This window comes from Oncorhynchus mykiss, chromosome 10 (genome assembly GCF_057628025.1).
Source record: "Oncorhynchus mykiss isolate SJ-2025 chromosome 10, ASM5762802v1, whole genome shotgun sequence".
In the NCBI taxonomy this organism is placed as follows: Eukaryota; Metazoa; Chordata; class Actinopteri; order Salmoniformes; family Salmonidae; genus Oncorhynchus; species Oncorhynchus mykiss.
The window spans coordinates 70,658,030-70,676,794 of NC_143031.1; the positions used below are offsets into that span (position 1 = coordinate 70,658,030).

Here is an 18,765-nt window from a genome sequence, read left to right on the forward strand (position 1 = left end):
CTGGCTTGCAGTCAACGCTCCAATTCATCCCAAAGGTGTTCGATGGGGTTGAGGTCAGGGCTCTGTGCAGGCCAGTCAAATTCTTCCACATCGATCTTGACAAACCATTTCTGTATGGAACTTGCTTTGTGCACGGGGGCATTGTCATGCTGAAACAGGAAAGGGCCTCCCCCAAACTGTTGCCACAATGTTGGAAGCACAGAATCGTCTAAAATGTTATTGTATGCTGTAGCGTTAAGATTTCCCTTCACTGGAACTAAGGGGCCTAGCACGAACCATGAAAAACCTCCACCAAACTTTCAAATCAAATTGTATTGGTCACATACACGCATTTGGCAGATGTTATTGCGGGTGTAGCGATGCATGTGCTTCTAGTTCCGATAGTGCAGAAATATCTAACAAGTAATATCTAACAATTTCACAACATATACCCAATACACACAAATCTAAGTAAAGGAATGGAATTAAGAATATATAAATATATGGACGAGCAATGTCAGAGCGGCATAGACTAAGATGCAGTAAAATAGTATAGAATAAAGTATATACATATGAGATTGGTAATGCAAAATATGTAAACATTATTAAAGTGACATTATTAGAGTGACTAGTGTTCCATTTATTAAAGTGGCCAATGATTTTAAATCTGTGTATATAGGCAGCAGCCTCTCTGTGCTAGTGATGGCTATGTAACAGCCTGAAGGCCTTGAGATAGAAGCTGTTTTTCAGTCTCTCGGTCCCAGCTTTGATGCACCTGTACTGACCTAGCCTTCTGGATGATAACGGGGTCTACAGGCAGTGGCTCGGGTGGTTGTTGTCTTTTAAATTGTCACTATGCATTCGGGCAGGTAGCGTTCTCCTGGCATCCGCCAAACCCATATTAGTTTGTCGGACTGCCAGATGGTAACGAGTGATTCATTACACCAGAGAACGCGTTTCCACTGCTCCAGAGTCCAATGGTCGTCGAGCTTTACACTTCTCCAGCCAACTTTTGGAATTGCGCATGGTGATCTTAGGCTTGTGTGCGGCTGCTCGGCCATGGAAACCCATTTCATGAAGCTCCCAACGAACAGTTATTGTGCTAATATTGCTTCCAGAGGCAATTTGGAACTTGGTAGTGAGTGTTGCAACCGAGGACAGATTATTTTTACAAGCTACACACTTCAACACTCGGTGGTTCCGTACTGTGAGCTGGTGTAGCCTATCACTTCACTGCTGAGCCGTTGTTGCATCTAGACTTTTCCACTTCACAATAACTGCACTTACCGCTGACCGGGGAAGCTCTAGCAGTGCAGAAAGTTTACAAAATGACTTGTTGGAAACGTAGCAATAGCATCCTATGACGTTGCCACGTTGAAAGTCTCTGAGCTCTTCAGTAAGGCCATTTTATTGCCAATGTTTGTCTATGGAAATTGCATTATTATCATCATCATAAATGTTCATCCATTTCTTATCCTTAACAGGTAAAGGTGTTACAAACTGTCACAAATATTTCCGCAGTGAGTATTTTCATTAAATGGCCATTCATTTATTGTTGACTGTACAGTTTGTGTTTCAATAATAATGTAATAAACATTGTACTTTTAGTGGGCAATTCTGAACATGAACAATTGATCCATTCCATTCTATTTTGGTTCCTAGGGCTCCAGAAGCGATCTGAGGACGTCTGGTTCCTTGAAGGCTATTAGGTCACCCCGAGGGACGAGGAGAGGGGAGATGGGTGTAAGGAGTTCCAGCTAACCCCTCCACTCCCCCTCCCAGACCACCACAGCCTTCCCCCCTGGTGTAGCTCTCCCTTCCACTGGGGCATATTTTGTGTACCCCATGGTGGTCGATGTGGCTGGGAAGAAAATCTATTCGCCTGCCAAGTTCCCAGACATGAGAGAGGTATAGCAGGGCACACAGGTACAAGTCATGCCCATGCCTGCTGGGAGCAATGTGCAGCAGTCTGGTAACCTGACAAGGCCTGGGTCCAACCAGTCCTGGTCATCCCTCAGTACTCTTCACTCCCTCCTGAGAGAGGGGAAGGGGAGCTATGCCCCACCTGTAGTGGTGGTGATCTAGGGTGTGTATACAATACTAAAAGCTGTTAACTCTGCCAATGATGTCAAAGTTATGCTCAGTCTGTACCCTGGCCTGCCTGCCATCCTGTAACTTTTCCCCACCTCTGGATTACCGACCTCTGCCTGACCTGACCCACTCAGCCCCTCTCCATTCCCATGGACGTTAGAGCACTGGACGGTCGCTCTATAGGCAGAGTCACCCAAAACCCCACTCCCATCAACCTACGGGTGTCAGGAAATCACAGCGAGACTATCCAGTTCCTGCTCATCAAGTCGCCTCTGATTCCAGTAGTATTGGGATTCTCCTGGCTCGAACAACACAATCCCCTCATTAACTGGTCTACTGGTGCCATCATGGGCTGGAGCCCGTTCTGCCACGGCCATTTCCTGAAGTCAGCACAACCTGCCCCGGGACGTCTTCCTGGGGGCTCGGAAGGTACCCTGGATCTCTCCGCCATTCCAGCGGAGTACCAGGACTTCCGGGAGGTGTTCAGCAAGGCCCGGGACATGTCGCTTCCACTTCACCGACCCTATGACTGTGGGATTGACCTTCCCCCTTCCACCACGCTGTCCCGGGAACGTCTGTGCTCTCTGTCGGGACCGGAGACCAAGGCTATGGATACCTACATTAGGGACTCCCTAGCTGCTGGATTTATCTGTCCCTCTTCCTCTCCCGCCGGCGCGGGGTTCTTCTTCGTGGAGAAAAAGGATAAGACCCTGCCCGTGCATTGACTACTGGGGACTCAATGACATTATGGTTAAGGACCGCTATCACTCATCTCCTCGGCCCTCGAGCCGCTCCAGGGGGCCATTGTATTTTCCAATCTGGATCGACAGAACACCTACCATCTGGTGCGGATACGAGAGGGGGACGAGTGGAAGACCGCCCTCAACACGGCCAGTGGCCACTACGAGTATCTGGTCATGTCCTTTGGCCTCACCAACGCCCCTGCTGTGTTCCAGGCTCTGGTAAATGATGTTCTCCGTGACATGTTTAAACGGTTCGTCTTCGTCTACATTGATGACATCCTCGTCTTCTCCTGCTCCCCTCAAGAACACATGCTCCACGTCCGGCAGGTCCTTCAATTTCTTCTGGAGAATCAGCTGTTTGTGAAGGCGGAGAAGTGCGAGTTCCATCGCTCCACCATCCCTTTTGTGGATGACATCATGTCTGCTGGGAGTGTCAAGATGAATCCTGGGAAGGTGAGAGCAGTGATGGATTGGCCTCAGCCTACGTCCAGGGTGCAGTTGCAACGTTTTCTGGGGTTCTCCAACTTGTACTGTCGCTTTATCCGGGGTTACAGCACCCTGGCTTCCCCCCTGTCAGCACTAACCTCGCACAAGGTTCTGTTCACGTAGTCTCCAGCTGCTGACCAGGCGTTCTGGGACCTCAAACATCGCTTCACCACAGCCCCCATCCTGGTTCATCCCACCACCCATCCCCCATCCCATCATGCCCTTGACCTCAAGCTATATCCCTGCACCTTCTTCTCCCATAGCCTCAACCCCACGGAAAGGAACTACGATGTGGGGAATCGTGAGCTTCTTGTGGTGAAGATGGCGTTGGAGGGGGCGGAACAATTGTGTGGACTGACCACAAGAACCTGGAGTATCTCCGCACCTCCAAGCGCCTCAACTCCAAGCAAGCCAGATGGGCCCTGCTGTTCACATGGTTCAACTTCTCCCTCTCAAACCAGCCAGGATCCAAGAATGTTAAGCCAGATGCACTGTCCCACCGCTATAGCCCCACGACTACTACCCCGGAACCCGAGACCATCCTTCCCACTTCGTGCCTGGCGAGGGCACTCGGCAGCGGGTCAATAGGGAAGCCGGTCCGTGAGGTGCAGCGTTCCCAGCCTAACCCCGGGGGGGCCCTGATAACTGGATGTTTGTTCCTGATGCCGTCTGCTCCGCAGTCCTGGAGTGGGCCCACTCTCCAGGCTTGCCTGCCCCCCCGGCACCCGTCAGGCCCTGGCCTTTGCGTGACAGCTCTTTTGGTGGCCTATTATGGTCCCTGACGTGTCCGCATTTGTCGCCGCTTGCACGGTGTGTGCACAGAACAAGACTCCTCGGCATGCTCCGACTGGCCTCCTCCAACCTCTGCCTGTCCCCTAAAAGGCACCTAAATGATTCTCAGACCATGAGAAACAAGATTATCTGATCTGATGAAACAAAGATTGAACTCTTTGGCCTGAATGCCAAGTATCACATCTGGAGGAAACCTGGCACCATCTCTACGGTGAAGCATGGTGGTGGCACTAGGAGACCAGGGATTGATGAACAGAGAGATCCTTGATGAAAACCTACTCCAGAGCGCTCAGGACCTCAGACTGTGGCGAAGGTTCACCTTCCAACAGGACAACAATCTCAAACACACAGCCAAGGCAATGCAGGAGTAGCTTCGGGACACGTTTCTGAATGTCCTTGAGTGGCCCAACCAGACCCCGGACTTGAACCCGATCAAACGTCTCTGGAGAGACCTGAAAATAGCTCCCCATCCAAACTGACAGAACTTGAGAGGATCTGCAGAGGAGAATGGGAGAAGCTCCCCAAATACAGGTGTGCCAAGCTTGAAGCATCATACCCAAGAAGACTTAAGACTGTAATCGCTGCCAAAGGAGCTTCAACAAAGTACTGGGTAAAGGGTCTGAATACTTATGTAAATAGACATTTCAGTAAAAACCTGTTTTTGCTTTGTCATTATGGGATATTGTGTGTAGATTGATGAGAAGAAGAAAAAAACAATTTAATACATTTTTGAATAAGGCTGTAACGTAACAAAATGTGGAAAAAGTCAAGAGGTCTGAATACTCTCCGAATGCACTGTAGGTGTGTCTCCTGATACTGGCAGGCATATGATAGACTTGTTTCTGTGGCTCTAGGTTTCCTCCAGTTTTTGTATTCAAAAGTATTAATTGTAGCCTTCAAGTTATCTGCTGTCTGTCAGGAATAAAACATATAACAGCCTCATGCATTACAGATTGCTCAATTTTGTAGTGTATAGAACATACTATATGAACATTATTTTCTTGGTAAATATGTTTTAAGTCACAATTAATCTCTTTTTAACTGTTGGCTGATAATGAATATTATATTATGAGTTATGACAAAATAAACCCTTGTGACGTCATAACGTCTGGATTTTTAGGCAGGAAGGCAGGCGGGAAAATACACCAAACCACGTCACAATTGATGTTGTCCAGTGTAAAAATATCATTGGCTACTCCACTGTCACGGGGGTTCCCTGCCTAGATTGCAGGGGTTAGACAATAAATTTGAAGTCTATCGCTTTAAATTCCAATCTCTGATACAGCAGAGATCATAAAGTCTGTCAGTAGAGGGAGAGAAATATTATAAATTGCACCTGAAATATTCTTCATATTTCAGAGTATAGTCATTTAATCACTGTGTTCAATTAGATAGGTATTTCAAAAGGTAAGTTACCTTTTTTTTTTTTTTAATTAATAGATAATCTGACTAAGGATAACATTTTATTAATGGCTCGCTACTGTAGTTGTTCTCGGGAAAAAGTTAACATTTGAGTTAGTGAAGATCTTTGTTGGCTCACTGTACAGTATGTGTCTTCAATTAATTTCATGTCGACAATTTGAGTTAAAATGGAATAAACAGGCATGGTATCATGTGATGCTAAACCCAGAATTTGACCGTGTTCAATTTTATTTTTCTCATTGACTAACTAGCTATAGCTAAAAATACCTAGCCAGTCGGCCTTTGTATTATGTGCAATGCTAACACGAGCACTGGTGTCGACACTATTGCTTGCTAACCAGCTCTGTTCAAGAAAAACTTGCCTGCCGGTGCCAGGATTTAGGCACTTGCACGAACGTGTTAACCGGTCAGAATAGACCAATGTGTATTGGCTAGTTACAAAGTGATTGTTGCTAGCTGTTCAACGTTTCTAATTCATGAAATTGAGCCACATGACTTTGCATCATTAAAGTGTTGATGCATGTTAATACACGAAGGAAAACTGATAGGGGTAAACAAAGTTGTCAAGACAAGGTAGCTTGAGAAAAAGCAACGACGCCACAAATCTAGCTTAGCGCCATTAGCTGCCTAACGTTAGCAAATGTACTAGTTTCACTATCATTTAATTAGCAACCGGTACGGACTTTTCTGTGCATTTTGTTGATTAAAATGTATACTTAAATTACATTAGAATATTGGGGGTAATGCTATTTATCAATGCACGCAGTGTTAACGTGTTGGCTAACTAGGAGCTAGCTAACGAGTTTTCCCAAATTAGCCTAGCACCAATCTAGTAGGAAGCCAGCGTTAGCTAGCTAATCCTCGTTTACTTTACAAGTATGCTGCCCTAACTAGTTTGCTAAATACACTTCCAAATAAGACGAGGCCTCTTTCAAAGCATTTGGAGTTGGTCTACTATTTCTAGCAACATGTGTTATGTCTGGTATCAAGGCCAGGGAAATGATTCGACGATGCCACACAAATAGACATCCAGCTACGACGGAGGCTGTACCAGGTCGTGGGAGGCCTTCCGCAGTTTCCGTCACAATAGGCCTGGCTACTATCAAACAAATTAATTTAACATTAACCTAATTTGTTCATTTGATTAGTAACATATGTTCAGACAATCTCTCAACTCTTATGAGAACGTCTCGTTGAAGTCGACCTATGCTTTGTACCCCTCTTTTGTGTCCGGGTGGATAAACGTGATGGCGCAGTTGCACGCTAGTGTGCGCTATCAAAGTAGGTAGTTAGCTAGCAACGATAAATATGTATCATTTTAAAATGTGAACACGAACAACATGGTGCATTGTCTTTTTAAAAATCAGTTGAACGCATCGACTTTGTCTTCATATTCTCAACTAATTTCAAAACTAGAAAGCAACGTCTTAATAACCCGTTTCTGTACATAATTTTTTATTAGCTCAAATTTGCATGCAAATATCATTCATGAACGATTCATAAGTTGCTCAGTTTTCCATTGGTCTCATTCGGGTATTAACGGTTGATATTGTACATGTTGCCTCAATTATGTCCAATAAGAATGAGTTGTCATGGCTTTATTTTCCTTCTGCAAAGATGACCTGCATGTTCTTAGGTCACTTCAAAGTATTACTTCATATCAAGATTTAAATGTTTTGTTAATGTTCTGTTTCAGCACTTGATATTGATTACCAAAGAAATGGTGATGGAGAAGCCAAGTCCCCTGCTTGTAGGGCGGGAGTTTGTGAGGCAGTATTACACACTCTTAAACAAAGCACCCGATTTCCTGCACAGGTACTGACCGATTTGTCTAGATTGAATAGCCCACAGTATGTGATAACCTTCCATTGCTTTATGTAGACCTGTGCCAGCAGGACTTTAAATGTCTCTGCTTTGTCATGACAGGTTCTATGGAAGGAACTCCTCCTATGTTCATGGCGGACTTGACTCCAATGGGAAGCTTGCAGAAGCAGTGTATGGCCAAGCAGTAAGTGTCAATAACCTAAATCAAAGCTCCAGATGACAACTACATTTTTTGAAAAATCTAACAGTCAAGAGTCTTCACTCGGGATGCTTTTCATGCAAATCTCAAACAATTTAGATGTTCAAATATTTTTTTATAACCTTTCAAGTGCTGTGATGTAATAATGCAGGAAATGTGATTCTATTATAAACCACTCCTGGCCTCGTGATTTACTTCTAACTGTACTTCCTTCACCCTACCCAGGAAATCCACAAGAAGGTCCTGTCCCTGCAGTTCCAAGAATGCCACACGAAGATCAGACACGTGGACGCCCATGCCACGCTGACTGACGGCGTTGTGGTCCAGGTGCTGGGTGAGCTCTCCAACAACGGCCAGCCGATGAGGAAGTTCATGCAGACCTTTGTGCTCGCTCCAGAGGTGCGTAGTACGGTAGGCTAAAGGGCGGGGCTCACTGCACACACTTTACTAAGCATAGGCTAGTTGTCATATTTTAATTGTCACTCACTGGGAATTTTGGATTGTGTTCAGCAGTCATGAAATGGTAGAATGAATTGAAGTGGAGTGACTACCTGCGTTGTGTTCAGTAGGGCTCAATGTTCAGGAAGTACCTCCCTGATTCACTCTGTTTCAAAACATTTCATGCCTACTGAAAACAACTCTGCACTTTTTCTTAGTTGAGGCGCTTCATAATCTATGAGGGTAAAAGCACATTTTCGTCAGCTAGTGCAGCACAAATAATAATAGCTTGTCTGGCTATTTCCACAGGGCTCTGTGGCAAACAAGTTCTACGTACACAACGACATTTTCCGCTATGAGGATGAGGTTTTCGGCGACTCTGAGGCTGAACTTGATGAGGGTAAGAAATTCTGCACTTTGTCCAGTTAAATTATCTTCAATGTTGACTTTGGATGTCAATTTGTTTATATGGTCTGTATACTTTGTTTTGTTAATCAATGATACCTCAGAATCTGAAGAGGAGGTTGAGGAGGAGCAGGAGGAGAGACAGCCGTCCCCAGAGCCACTCCAGGACAGTCCTAACAGCACTACCTACTACGAGCCTCACCCTGTCATGTAAGTCTATGCCATGGAGACCACCATGCCAGTTTGACAATGATGGTTAGATCAATGGTGACTAGATGTACTTAATGTTCTGTTTTATAGAAATTACATTTATGTACAGGATGTGCACTGCATTTAAAACAACAAGTAAACATGGCATACAGTTGGTATGTACACTCACCGGACAGTTTATTTGGTACACCCATCTAGTACTGGGTCGAACCTGCTCTTTGCCTTCAGAACAGACAGAATTGTTTGGGGCGTTCTACACGGTATCGGAAACGTTCCACAGGGATGTTGGTACATGCTGATGGCGACGGCATCACGCAGTTGCTGTGGATTGTTCGCAGCATGAATGTACTGCCGTCTAGCCCATTCCAGATGGTCTGTTGGGTTGAGGCCTGGGGACTGCGCAGGCCACTCAAGTAAATTAAACTCGATGTCATGCTCCAGGTGCTGTTTTTCCACTCCTTGATTGTCCAATCTTGGTGACCATGTGCCCACGAGCCGCATTTAGTTTTTACCTGAATGGTGTGGAACCCGGTGTGGTTGTCTGCTGCAATAGCCCATCTATGACAAGGATCAACGAGATGCTGTTCTGCACACCACTGTTGTACTGCGCTGTTATTGATCAATTTGTGGCCCGCCTGTTAGCTTGCACGATTCTTTCCATTCTCATTCTACCTCTCATCAACTAGCTGTTTTCGCCCACACGACTGCCGCTGACTGGATGTTTTTTTTCTTTTCTGTTTGTCGCACCATTCTTGGTTTACTCCAGACATTGTCGTGTGGGAAAATCCGGCGGCCAGTTTCTGAGATACTGGATCTGGCATCAATGATCATACCACGCGCAGCCTTAAGTCACTCGTTTTGTCCATTCAATTGAATAGTAACTGGATGCCTGTCTGCCTGCTTTATCTAGCAGGCCACATGAATCACTGTCTGTCTGTAGGAGCGGTCCATTTTCATGAACGGTGTGGGGTGCCAAATAAACTGGCCAGTGAGTGTACAGTTGCATCATATTTGTGTCAAGAAGAAATGTGACCGACTCCAATCATATTGAGCTTGTATCTGAGTTTATAAAAAGGTACATCTAGGCAAACGGCTGTAGAAAACTTGACTGATTTCTGCTTCATTTAGCAATGGTGTTGAGGAGCCTATGGAGGAGCCGGCTCCAGAGCCTGAGCCCGAGCCTGAACCGGAGCCCGAGGTAGAGGAGCTGAAGCCTGACGTGGAGGAGAAGGTGATGGAGGAGCTGGAGGAGAAGGCCCCCTCCCCGGTCCCAGTAGAGTCCCCACCCAGCACGCAGGAGGCCCCCAAGGTTGGTCCACTCTCCTGGTACAACAGTGCTATGACCATTTATAACATCACAATAACATGCAGGTTGCATCTGAAATCACACTGCTGTTCTATATAGATCGCTGGTCAAAAGTTCACTATAGAAGGAATAGGGTGCCATTTCAGAAGTAGCACTATTGCACGGATTACTGTCAAGATATCTGCCTTTCAAAATCATATTGTACTGTGTTCTACTGATTGGCACGGTTGAATTCTGACTGAATTCCTGGCAGACCTTCTCCTGGGCCTCGGTGACCAGTAAAAACCTGCCTCCTAGCGGTACAGGACCCTCCTCTGGAATCCCCCCCCATGTTGTTAAAGCACCAAGCTCACAGGTAACCCCTCCCCCTGTGTCTTGTGTGTGTCTGGGCTGAGTGTTGTCTGTGGTCAAGTAGGTCTCATCTCCTGTGTGTCGCGCTCCTTTACAGCCCAGAGCGGAGACCAAACTTGAGAGCCAGATGGCCCCTCTCCGGGGACCCCGGGACCAGCGCCCCCGCGACAGACCAGCCTTCGTACAGCGAGCCTCCAGACCTGGTAAGCCCGGTGGGACCTAATGGCAATGTTTTTCTATAGACGCACTGTCTATACGCGCAATATGCTCTTGGTTTTAGGTCTGCTTAGTTCTCAACACGTCACGGGTGCTCACACTTCTATAGTCTTTATTATTTACACATGGGTTAATGTGTGCACGTCTCTGTCACTTAGATGGTGTTGCACCTTCAGAATCACAAACTGGGAAACCCCACTTCAGTTTTGTCAACAAAGGTAATAAAGCTGTGACTTTGTACTAAATGTGCTCTCTTCAGTGTTGGTACAGAGTGACGGTGCAGATGGTAGCTAATGACTTCTCCTGACTGCAGGTCGGGGCGAGGCGGACCCCGGTGAGATGGACAGCAGGAGGATCATCCGGTACCCAGACAGCCACCAGCTCTTTGTGGGCAACCTCCCTCATGACATTGACGAGGCAGAGCTCAAGGACTTCTTCATGAGTAAGCACTCATACACATGAATGGTTATTTAGCCATGCCATTTTCTGGTTGTTCAAAGTATCAATGGCATTTAAATCAATAGAATTGTGTGCGTTTGGAACAGTTTACATCTTCCAACCTTTTGTTAAGGTGTGACTAACGAGGTAAACTCCAGATGACGTAGCAGGAGAAGTGTGTATGATTTTCGGTATTTGGAATTGAAAACTAAAATGTCTTCCTTCAGCTTTCGGCAATGTAGTGGAGCTGAGGATCAACACCAAGGGAGTCGGAGGAAAGCTGCCCAACTTTGGCTTTGTGGTCTTTGACGACTCTGACCCTGTCCAGAGAATCCTGGGGGCGAAGGTAGGGGGGGCAAGTACTGACTTCATCATTATCCCCCTCATTCACACGGGTGTTTTGGTGGCACACGACTTGGTGTTGTAAATCACTACCTATGGGTTTTATGCACAGTATCCTAATCCCCAAATCTCTAGCCCATTTTCCCTTTGTTTGAATCTCAGCTATAGGAGACTGAGTATTCAAGGTTTTACTGGAGCAAAATGGTGCTGGGGGGGGTGCTGACTGGAAATTTGAAGCCCTCCCGTTGTCCGCAGAGACAACATTCAGCTTGGCTTATGCTATCTGAGTCTCAAACATTCTAACAAAATCAATGGGGTTCCCATTCTCTGACAAAAATACTCCTGAATGTATCATTTTTGGAATTTGATTCTCCCTGACTCTTGTTTTTGGTGATTTGTTGGTTCTCAAGGATCCTAATTAAAAAAATAATATTGGGGGCTCTTGTTTTAGCTTTCTGGACATTGGTGGCCCGAAAACACTTAGGCAGGTCTTCTCCTAAGACTTTTCTATGCAGGAAAACTACAAACACAATCGATACAACCAAAGATTCAACCAATAGGGTTTTATGACGTGCAAACCAGTGAATGAGAAGGATCGTGAAAATTGTATTTTCTTAAGGTCCCCTAATCACCTGCCAGTCCTGTATTAACGGTCCCCTCTGTCCTGTAGCCCATCATGTTCCGTGGCGAGGTGCGTCTGAACGTAGAGGAGAAGAAGACCAGGGCGGTGCGTGAGCGGGAGGTCCGTGGCGGAGACGACCGCAGAGACATGGGGAGACGTGGCGACAGGGGGCCCGGCGGCCCGCGAGGAGGCATGGTAGCCGGCAGCGGGATGATGCGTGACGGCAGGGGCCCACCACCCAGGGGCGGCATGGGTGCTCCCAAGCCCGGTCTGGGCTCTGGAAGAGGAGCAGGAGGATCCGCCGAGGGCCGCTTCACCACCCAGCGCCGCTGATAGTGCCACCTGCAGTTCGGAAGTAGTACCACGTTCTTCATCTTCTACCGTTCTCGTTAACGAAAAAATCTACATGTATAAACGTATATACTTTTGTTTGTTTATTTTCGTTTCGGTAAAAAAGTATTTTTGGCTTTGGAATGTGACAGACTGTCAACTATTTCTTCTTTGATGTGACAGACAAAAATGAGCAAACGTCAAATTTGCATTTTCGCTTTACTTAGCTGTGAGCTGAGCGTACTTTTCCAGTGTTGTCAAGAATTCACAAACATTAATTTGTAAATTTGAGGAAAAGCAACCAGGAGTAATCTGCATCGTTATAGGAGGAGGGACTGATAGACTTTTACCTACGATAATACAGCCCATCATTTGGAATAGAGATTATTACGCCTCGACTTACCAGGGCGCTACGTCACGAAACCCCTCTTAATGCACATTTTATATGTGGGAGTTCTCTGCCTGTTACTGTTGGAAAAGCATGAGGTGAATTTCCTGCTGTGGGGGGGCTTGCATTTAGTTTTTTCCTTTTCAAAGGACACTGCTTAAAACAAATTGCATAATGCACTCATCAATATGCACTAATGGGTACTTTTGTCATGTTACATTGACATCCTGGGATCGCAGCTGGTTGAGACATCTACTGTTGTCTCAAAGCTAAACGACGTGACAAGGCAGGCCTCCACTTCAGGCCTGTTTACTGTGACCAATATATTTCTCACATCTTTCATCTGCGAACCTATAACTATGCTTCAATTACTGCTGGAATACAACATACCAATCTACAGAATGATTATTTTCCTAAATGAATTTAATAAAAAGCTCAAAGTTCCTGGACTTCACCGACTGGGGAAATAAAAGGATGGTCCACAGACACAACCCAAGCTGACCAATAGGAGAGTGGTGGTGATAATGTTTGGAGACTCGCTCCCTATTGTTTTTTTATTTTATTTTCATGCATTTTTTTTCTCCCCTACCCTTGCCAGAACCGTGAAACTGGGGTTCCTCTTCTCCCTCCATTCCCCGTCAAGTGTACGGAGGAACATAATAAATGTACAGCAAAAATCATAGTTCACTGTATGATTTAATTCTTTTTTTTTTTTCAACTTGACTATAAAAGCATGATGGTGCCTTCTATTTCATCTTTCCAGTCTTACTAGTGAGTTGAGTTCGGGGTGTCCGGTGTTGCTCCCAGCTCCAGTTGAACTACTCTACCTACTGAGGCCAGGAGAATTTGCAGTGTTCTTCACAGGATTATAACGTTATTCTGGTGCACATTTCACTCTCCCATAAGTACTGTTGAACTACCTAAGATGATGTGCTGCAAGTTGTGCATTTGTTTATAGTATCTGCTCTGGGGTTTGAAGAGACTAGAGAGACAACGGGTGCCTGAAGTTTTAATGTTAAATGTCCCAGAGATGTGTTATGTTAAAGAAATGACTCATTGGAACATACTAGTCATGTGATTCTTGGTTAGTCAAGCAAATGGGATCAGTTGAAGAGTTTGGATCTGCAGTATTGACGAGCTGTTTGCTTAGTAACTGTAACGGACAGTGAAAATGAAATGCCCTCTTAAAGGTAAACGTTGTATTGCACGGCTCAGACATGGGCTACTAGACAGTTCTCAATCGGTACGGTCAATTGGAGCAGCATGGTCTTTGTCTCGAACGGTGGCATAAGCCCTGGATCCAAGGGCATCCGACTGTTTCATCAACAACAAACATTTTTCGTTGGCAGCAATTTTTGTAAAATGTTAATCTTAGGTGTGGTTTAGCCTTAGTGCAAACTTTATCTGGGATGACACTCACTTTTTTAAATCCATTTATGCATTCATATTTTTTTAAATGCTGATAATATTCAATGTGCTGTGTACCGATTTTTCTATTATTTTTTTCCCCACTAAGGCAAAATAAGAAAAATAAGATTTCTATACCAGTACTCTGCCAGTGAAATGGGAAGTTTTATTTTTGTGACTGTGAAAGGGAAGACCTCGGTTTCAACCTGGAATAGAATCGGGGAGGAGAAATGACAAATATTTTGCACTTCTTTTTTCTTATACTGGTCTTCTTGCACTGAAACGGAAAGTTAAATCTGATGTAGCGCCTTTTCCAAAATGTCGTACTGAGGTCTTCCTTGTCAGGTGGTATTCTGGGACAATCTGTCACAGTAAAAACACTTTTCCCATCCTACCCCCTTTTCTGACATTGCTCTCATAATTAATTTTCTCGTGGCGTGGGCCAGCTTAAAAAGCCAGTCACACTGGTGGAAATGCATGTACCTTTTGGTTGGATTGGAGCGACGTGCCGAACACTGGTGTGTGTGTTATGGGAAGAGGCCATTTTGAAATTGAGCCCCTTTCTCCAGGAACCCATTGTTGGTCACTGCAGAACTACATCCCTCCCCATGTTTCCACATATGGACAAGTTTCACAGTTGCCTATATACTCATAATGTGAGTTTCATATTATGGCTAAGAAAAGGGCACTTACTGCGATTTTACTTTTGCAATGGGCAACAAGGGCGAGGAGAGTCAGCCGAGTGGAATGCCATCATGCTTTCTGGCTAGTTTTCTGAAGTCAGTGCTTTAAAACTCAGTGGTGTTAAAACGTTTATTGGGAGCAGATTTGTACTTTTATTTTTTTTGCTCTGAAATTTCAGTGAAACCCCCATCTCTACCCCCAAGTTTCAAAGGACCCCCTAAAGCAAAGGCTGTAAACTTTTTCCACTGTTGAAAAATGCTGTAGAGTGGATTTAAATGTATATCATTCCAGTCCTCTTTTCAGTGGAATAGGATTTCCTTCCTGGCTTTAGCAAGTGTGGTACGCTAAGCAGTCAGTTGGTTGCCATCTTAATTTACTGTGTTTACCTTCTACTTGTTTGCTAGTAGAAACAAAAAAATGTGTTGCAGATGGAGCAAATTTGTTTTAGTTTTCCATTTTGAATGTGTTTGGACTTAACATACAATAAACTACTGATATCTGCACCAGTCATCACGGTTGTCATGTTTTAAGGGGCACAGCAGTCAACCAAATGTCGTAAAAGACAAAGAAGTTGGAAATGCCCCAAGATGTTGGATCCTACTTGAGAATATTAACAAAGCCAGAAGTAACGTGGGTCTCGACTATAAAGAACAAAAATATAAACTCAACATGTAAAGTGTTGGTTTCATGAGCTGAAATAAAAGATCCCAGAAATGTTCCATGTGCACAAAAAGCTTATTTCTCTCAAATGTTGTGCACAAATTTCTTTACATTCCTGTCAGTGCGCATTTCTCCATCCACCTGACAGGTGTGGCATATCAAGAAGCTGATTAAACAGCATGATCATTACACAGGTGCACCTTTTGCTGGGGACAATAAAAGGCCACTCTAAAATGTGCAGTTTTTTTACTGAACATAATACCACAGGTGTCTCAAGTTTTGAGGGAGTGTCCAACTGGCATTCTGACTGCAGGAATGTCCACCAGAGATGTTGCTAGATAATTTAATGTAAAATTTCTTTACCATAAACTGCCTCCAACGTTTTAGAGAATTTGGCAGTATGTCCAACCGGTCTCACAACCACAGACCATGTGTATCCACGCCAGCCCAGAAACTCCACATCCAGCTTCGTCACCTGGCTCCCCAGTGGGTGGGCCTATGTCCTCCCCACCCATGGCTGTGCCCCTGCCCAGTCGTGAAATCCATTGATTAGGCCTAATTAATTTGTTTGAATTGACTGATTTCCTTACATGAACTGTAACTTTGAAATTGTTGCATTTATACTTTTTGTTCAATGTAGTTACCACAGCCACAGTCATAATTCTTGCTAAACCCCGCCTGTTTCTACAATTTCTCTTCTTAAAATGTTATTTCAAACCTAACCTTAACCACACTTCTAATTTCTAATGAAAGGAACGTTTCTTATTGGCAGTCCCCTTTTCTTTTTTACCTTCAGTTTGTAGCATAATGAACACCACCTAGTTCCAGCTCCTGTGGTAACTGCCTTGTGTTGATTGCAAAGGCAGCCGAGGTTGACCACAGGTCTGCGTATTTGTGACACAGGCATGATACTCTCCGATAATGAATCCATGAATCATTGTTCATTCTGGCTTGATTAAAAGTTGCACTTGTCAAACCTGGCTTTCTTTGCAATGCAGGGTGTAATTTGTATTGTGCAAGCATCGTGATTCTGAAGGTAACATGTTAAACGTATTCATTTAGTGTAATTAAATGGTTGAGCACTGCAGTCCAAAACAACTCAAAGACTGTTTATGAAAAGGAAATGGTTTATTTTTGTCACGTAAGCATATACGCATGATGCTGTGAGTGATTAAAAAATAAAAACATGATGCTTATCAACACTTCCACATAGCAGATTCAGCGCACAATGACACTGATCATATCAGCCTCTGCCGATCTCTTGTCTGGGACAGTAATGGAGACTTAGCACCAGAAACTCTTAGCCATAGAAATAGAATCTATAGAACGGACACCCCCCATTCTATTTATAAATGGTCTTAGGAACCCGATACTTCAGTCACTCAGAGAATTCTCTTCAGATGAACCTCCATGCAAAGCCCGGACAAAGGCTGAGAATACAGAGGGGGGCATGAGGTAGTTGGGCATATTTCCATAACCTCTGGGAAACCAGCTCATGGGGTGGGGATGGCGTGCTGCAGCTCTCTGAGGGACAAAGAACATTGCAGGAGGGAAGCCATTTATGTTGGGGGCACCAGGCCTGATGGGTAGGTATGGGACAACTAGGCCCTGATGTTGAGGAGCTCCCTTTGCCTTTCTCTTGTTTTTGTTATTGTCCAGGTGTGGGCTACTGGTGGTAACTGCGGTCGGGGTCGGTTGAGTGAACCTGAGGGGTTGGGAGGTCGTCCATGACTGATATGACGTTACATGGAAACTCGTCACGGTTGATGATGTCTATCTCAGTTGCATCGTTTGTGCTCAGCAGTGTGTGAATAACATCATGTTCAGATTTCCCAGAATGCTGCTCTGTGAAAAAAAACACGAGAGAAAGTTTTTTGTTGTTGTCAATTATATAAATGCCACCGAAGATCGATATAAGAGATCAATCGTGTTTACTCAGTAGTCTTTAGCCTGGGATGCAAGCTGAATATCACACCATGTCACTGAAACAATAGTAATACTGATCAATATTCAGTTTGGATTCCAGGCTAGTCTGAATGTATTGTTTTTTTTGACTCACCTTGTCTGTCATATCTGTGCACCTCTCCTCTCCCCTTCTCCAGGTAGTCTCCCGTGGAAATTGCCCCTTGATCAGGCCAGGAAGTGGGAGTCTCATTGTTCCTCTCTGGATGACATTCAATACATTGTGAAAGTGATGCTAACACAGATACATTTTAGTTCTCCATAGAAAGTGCTTTTTAGTCCAGTACTAGGCTTAATCTGAAATCGCCCCTGAATGTCCTGATCATCACTATCATTTCAAATGGCAAAAACTCTTCATATTTTAAAACATATATATTTTCACTCCATTTCCTCCAAAAATATATGACACTACGTCATCATAGCCTTTTGAAGAGAAGATCTCTGATATTTCATGTTAGATATTTAAATCCCCAGCAATTAGATGATTTGTAAAAAAATAAATACTTACCTGCAGAAAATACCTGGAGATTAAGAAGGAGAGAGAAAATCCCTGCTTCTGTTAGTTTGACTTCCATTGTGAAAGGAACACGCTGAGATCTGTACAGAGGCCTTTTAAGACAAGGAGTGGATCTGTCTGTCTCAGCACCCTCTATAATTACTTTGATATTTCTGCACATTTAGATTTTTTATCCAGGTGTCTGGCTGGAACAGATGTGTATTAACATGTTATAATTACCCTCAGAGTACAATAACACCTGACTCAAACTCATAGCTACCAGACAGTTCCATCATTATATTGTGCAAAAGAGATTGTGATAAGTAAGCTCAAATGATAAGTAGTGTCTGGTCTGGGGCAATTTGTCTAAATAAAAAGGTAAGCTCTATCTCACTCTCTCTCTCTGACATGTGTGTGTGTGTATGTGATTTTGGACAGTTCCATCATTATATTGTGCAAAAGAGATTGTGATAAGTAAGCTCAAATGATAAGTAGGATCTGGTTTGGGGAAATGTATCAAAATTTAAAGGTCAACTCTATCTCCCTCTCTCTCTCTGATGTGTGTGAGAGAGAAAGAGAGAGTGTCTGAGAGAAAGGCCATCAGATGCAACATGGGTTGCATACCAAACAGGTCCCAGTGTTCAGCGGGTGCCTATTGTGGACAGCATCTAGGTTAAATGGAAATTATATAAGCAGATAATATAAGCAGGCTACACTCGTTATATAAGCAGACTATTGTGTTCAAAAATGAACATGGAGAAGAAAAAAATACAGATGCATGAATCTTCTATTTTCTTGATTTGTGAATTATTTTGCATGGAAAGAAGGGCATGTTTGATACCTTATTTGTTTCTTTACGTATCTCTCTTTTAATTAATGTGAATGTTTTGAAAATAATCGTGTATAGAATACACACATTTTACAAACAAGTGGCGGTGTGGTAGAATCTCATTTCCCTTTAAAAAATTAGGCAG

At 44.2% G+C, this 18,765-nt stretch overlaps 1 protein-coding gene across 4 annotated transcripts; it reads left to right on the top strand.

The window, feature by feature from the left end:
* The first annotated feature begins 5,264 nt into the window (after positions 1-5,264).
* On the top strand, positions 5,265-15,176 carry LOC110534547 (ras GTPase-activating protein-binding protein 2). 4 transcript variants are annotated; one of them, XM_036933702.2, is made up of 13 exons: positions 5,265-5,498; positions 7,210-7,328; positions 7,440-7,521; positions 7,762-7,947; positions 8,284-8,374; positions 8,484-8,589; positions 9,718-9,898; positions 10,149-10,250; positions 10,344-10,449; positions 10,621-10,680; positions 10,776-10,904; positions 11,128-11,255; positions 11,913-15,176. In XM_036933702.2, the coding sequence occupies exons 2-13, from the start codon at positions 7,234-7,236 to the stop codon at positions 12,195-12,197; spliced, it is 1,551 nt and encodes a 516-aa protein (XP_036789597.1). In that variant the 5' UTR covers positions 5,265-5,498; positions 7,210-7,233; the 3' UTR covers positions 12,198-15,176. The 4 variants fall into 4 exon arrangements, with proteins under 4 accessions (XP_036789597.1, XP_036789598.1, XP_036789599.1 ...); XM_036933703.2 differs by having other exon boundaries at positions 11,128-11,246; XM_036933704.2 differs by having other exon boundaries at positions 7,762-7,935.
* The last annotated feature ends 3,589 nt before the right edge of the window (positions 15,177-18,765 follow it).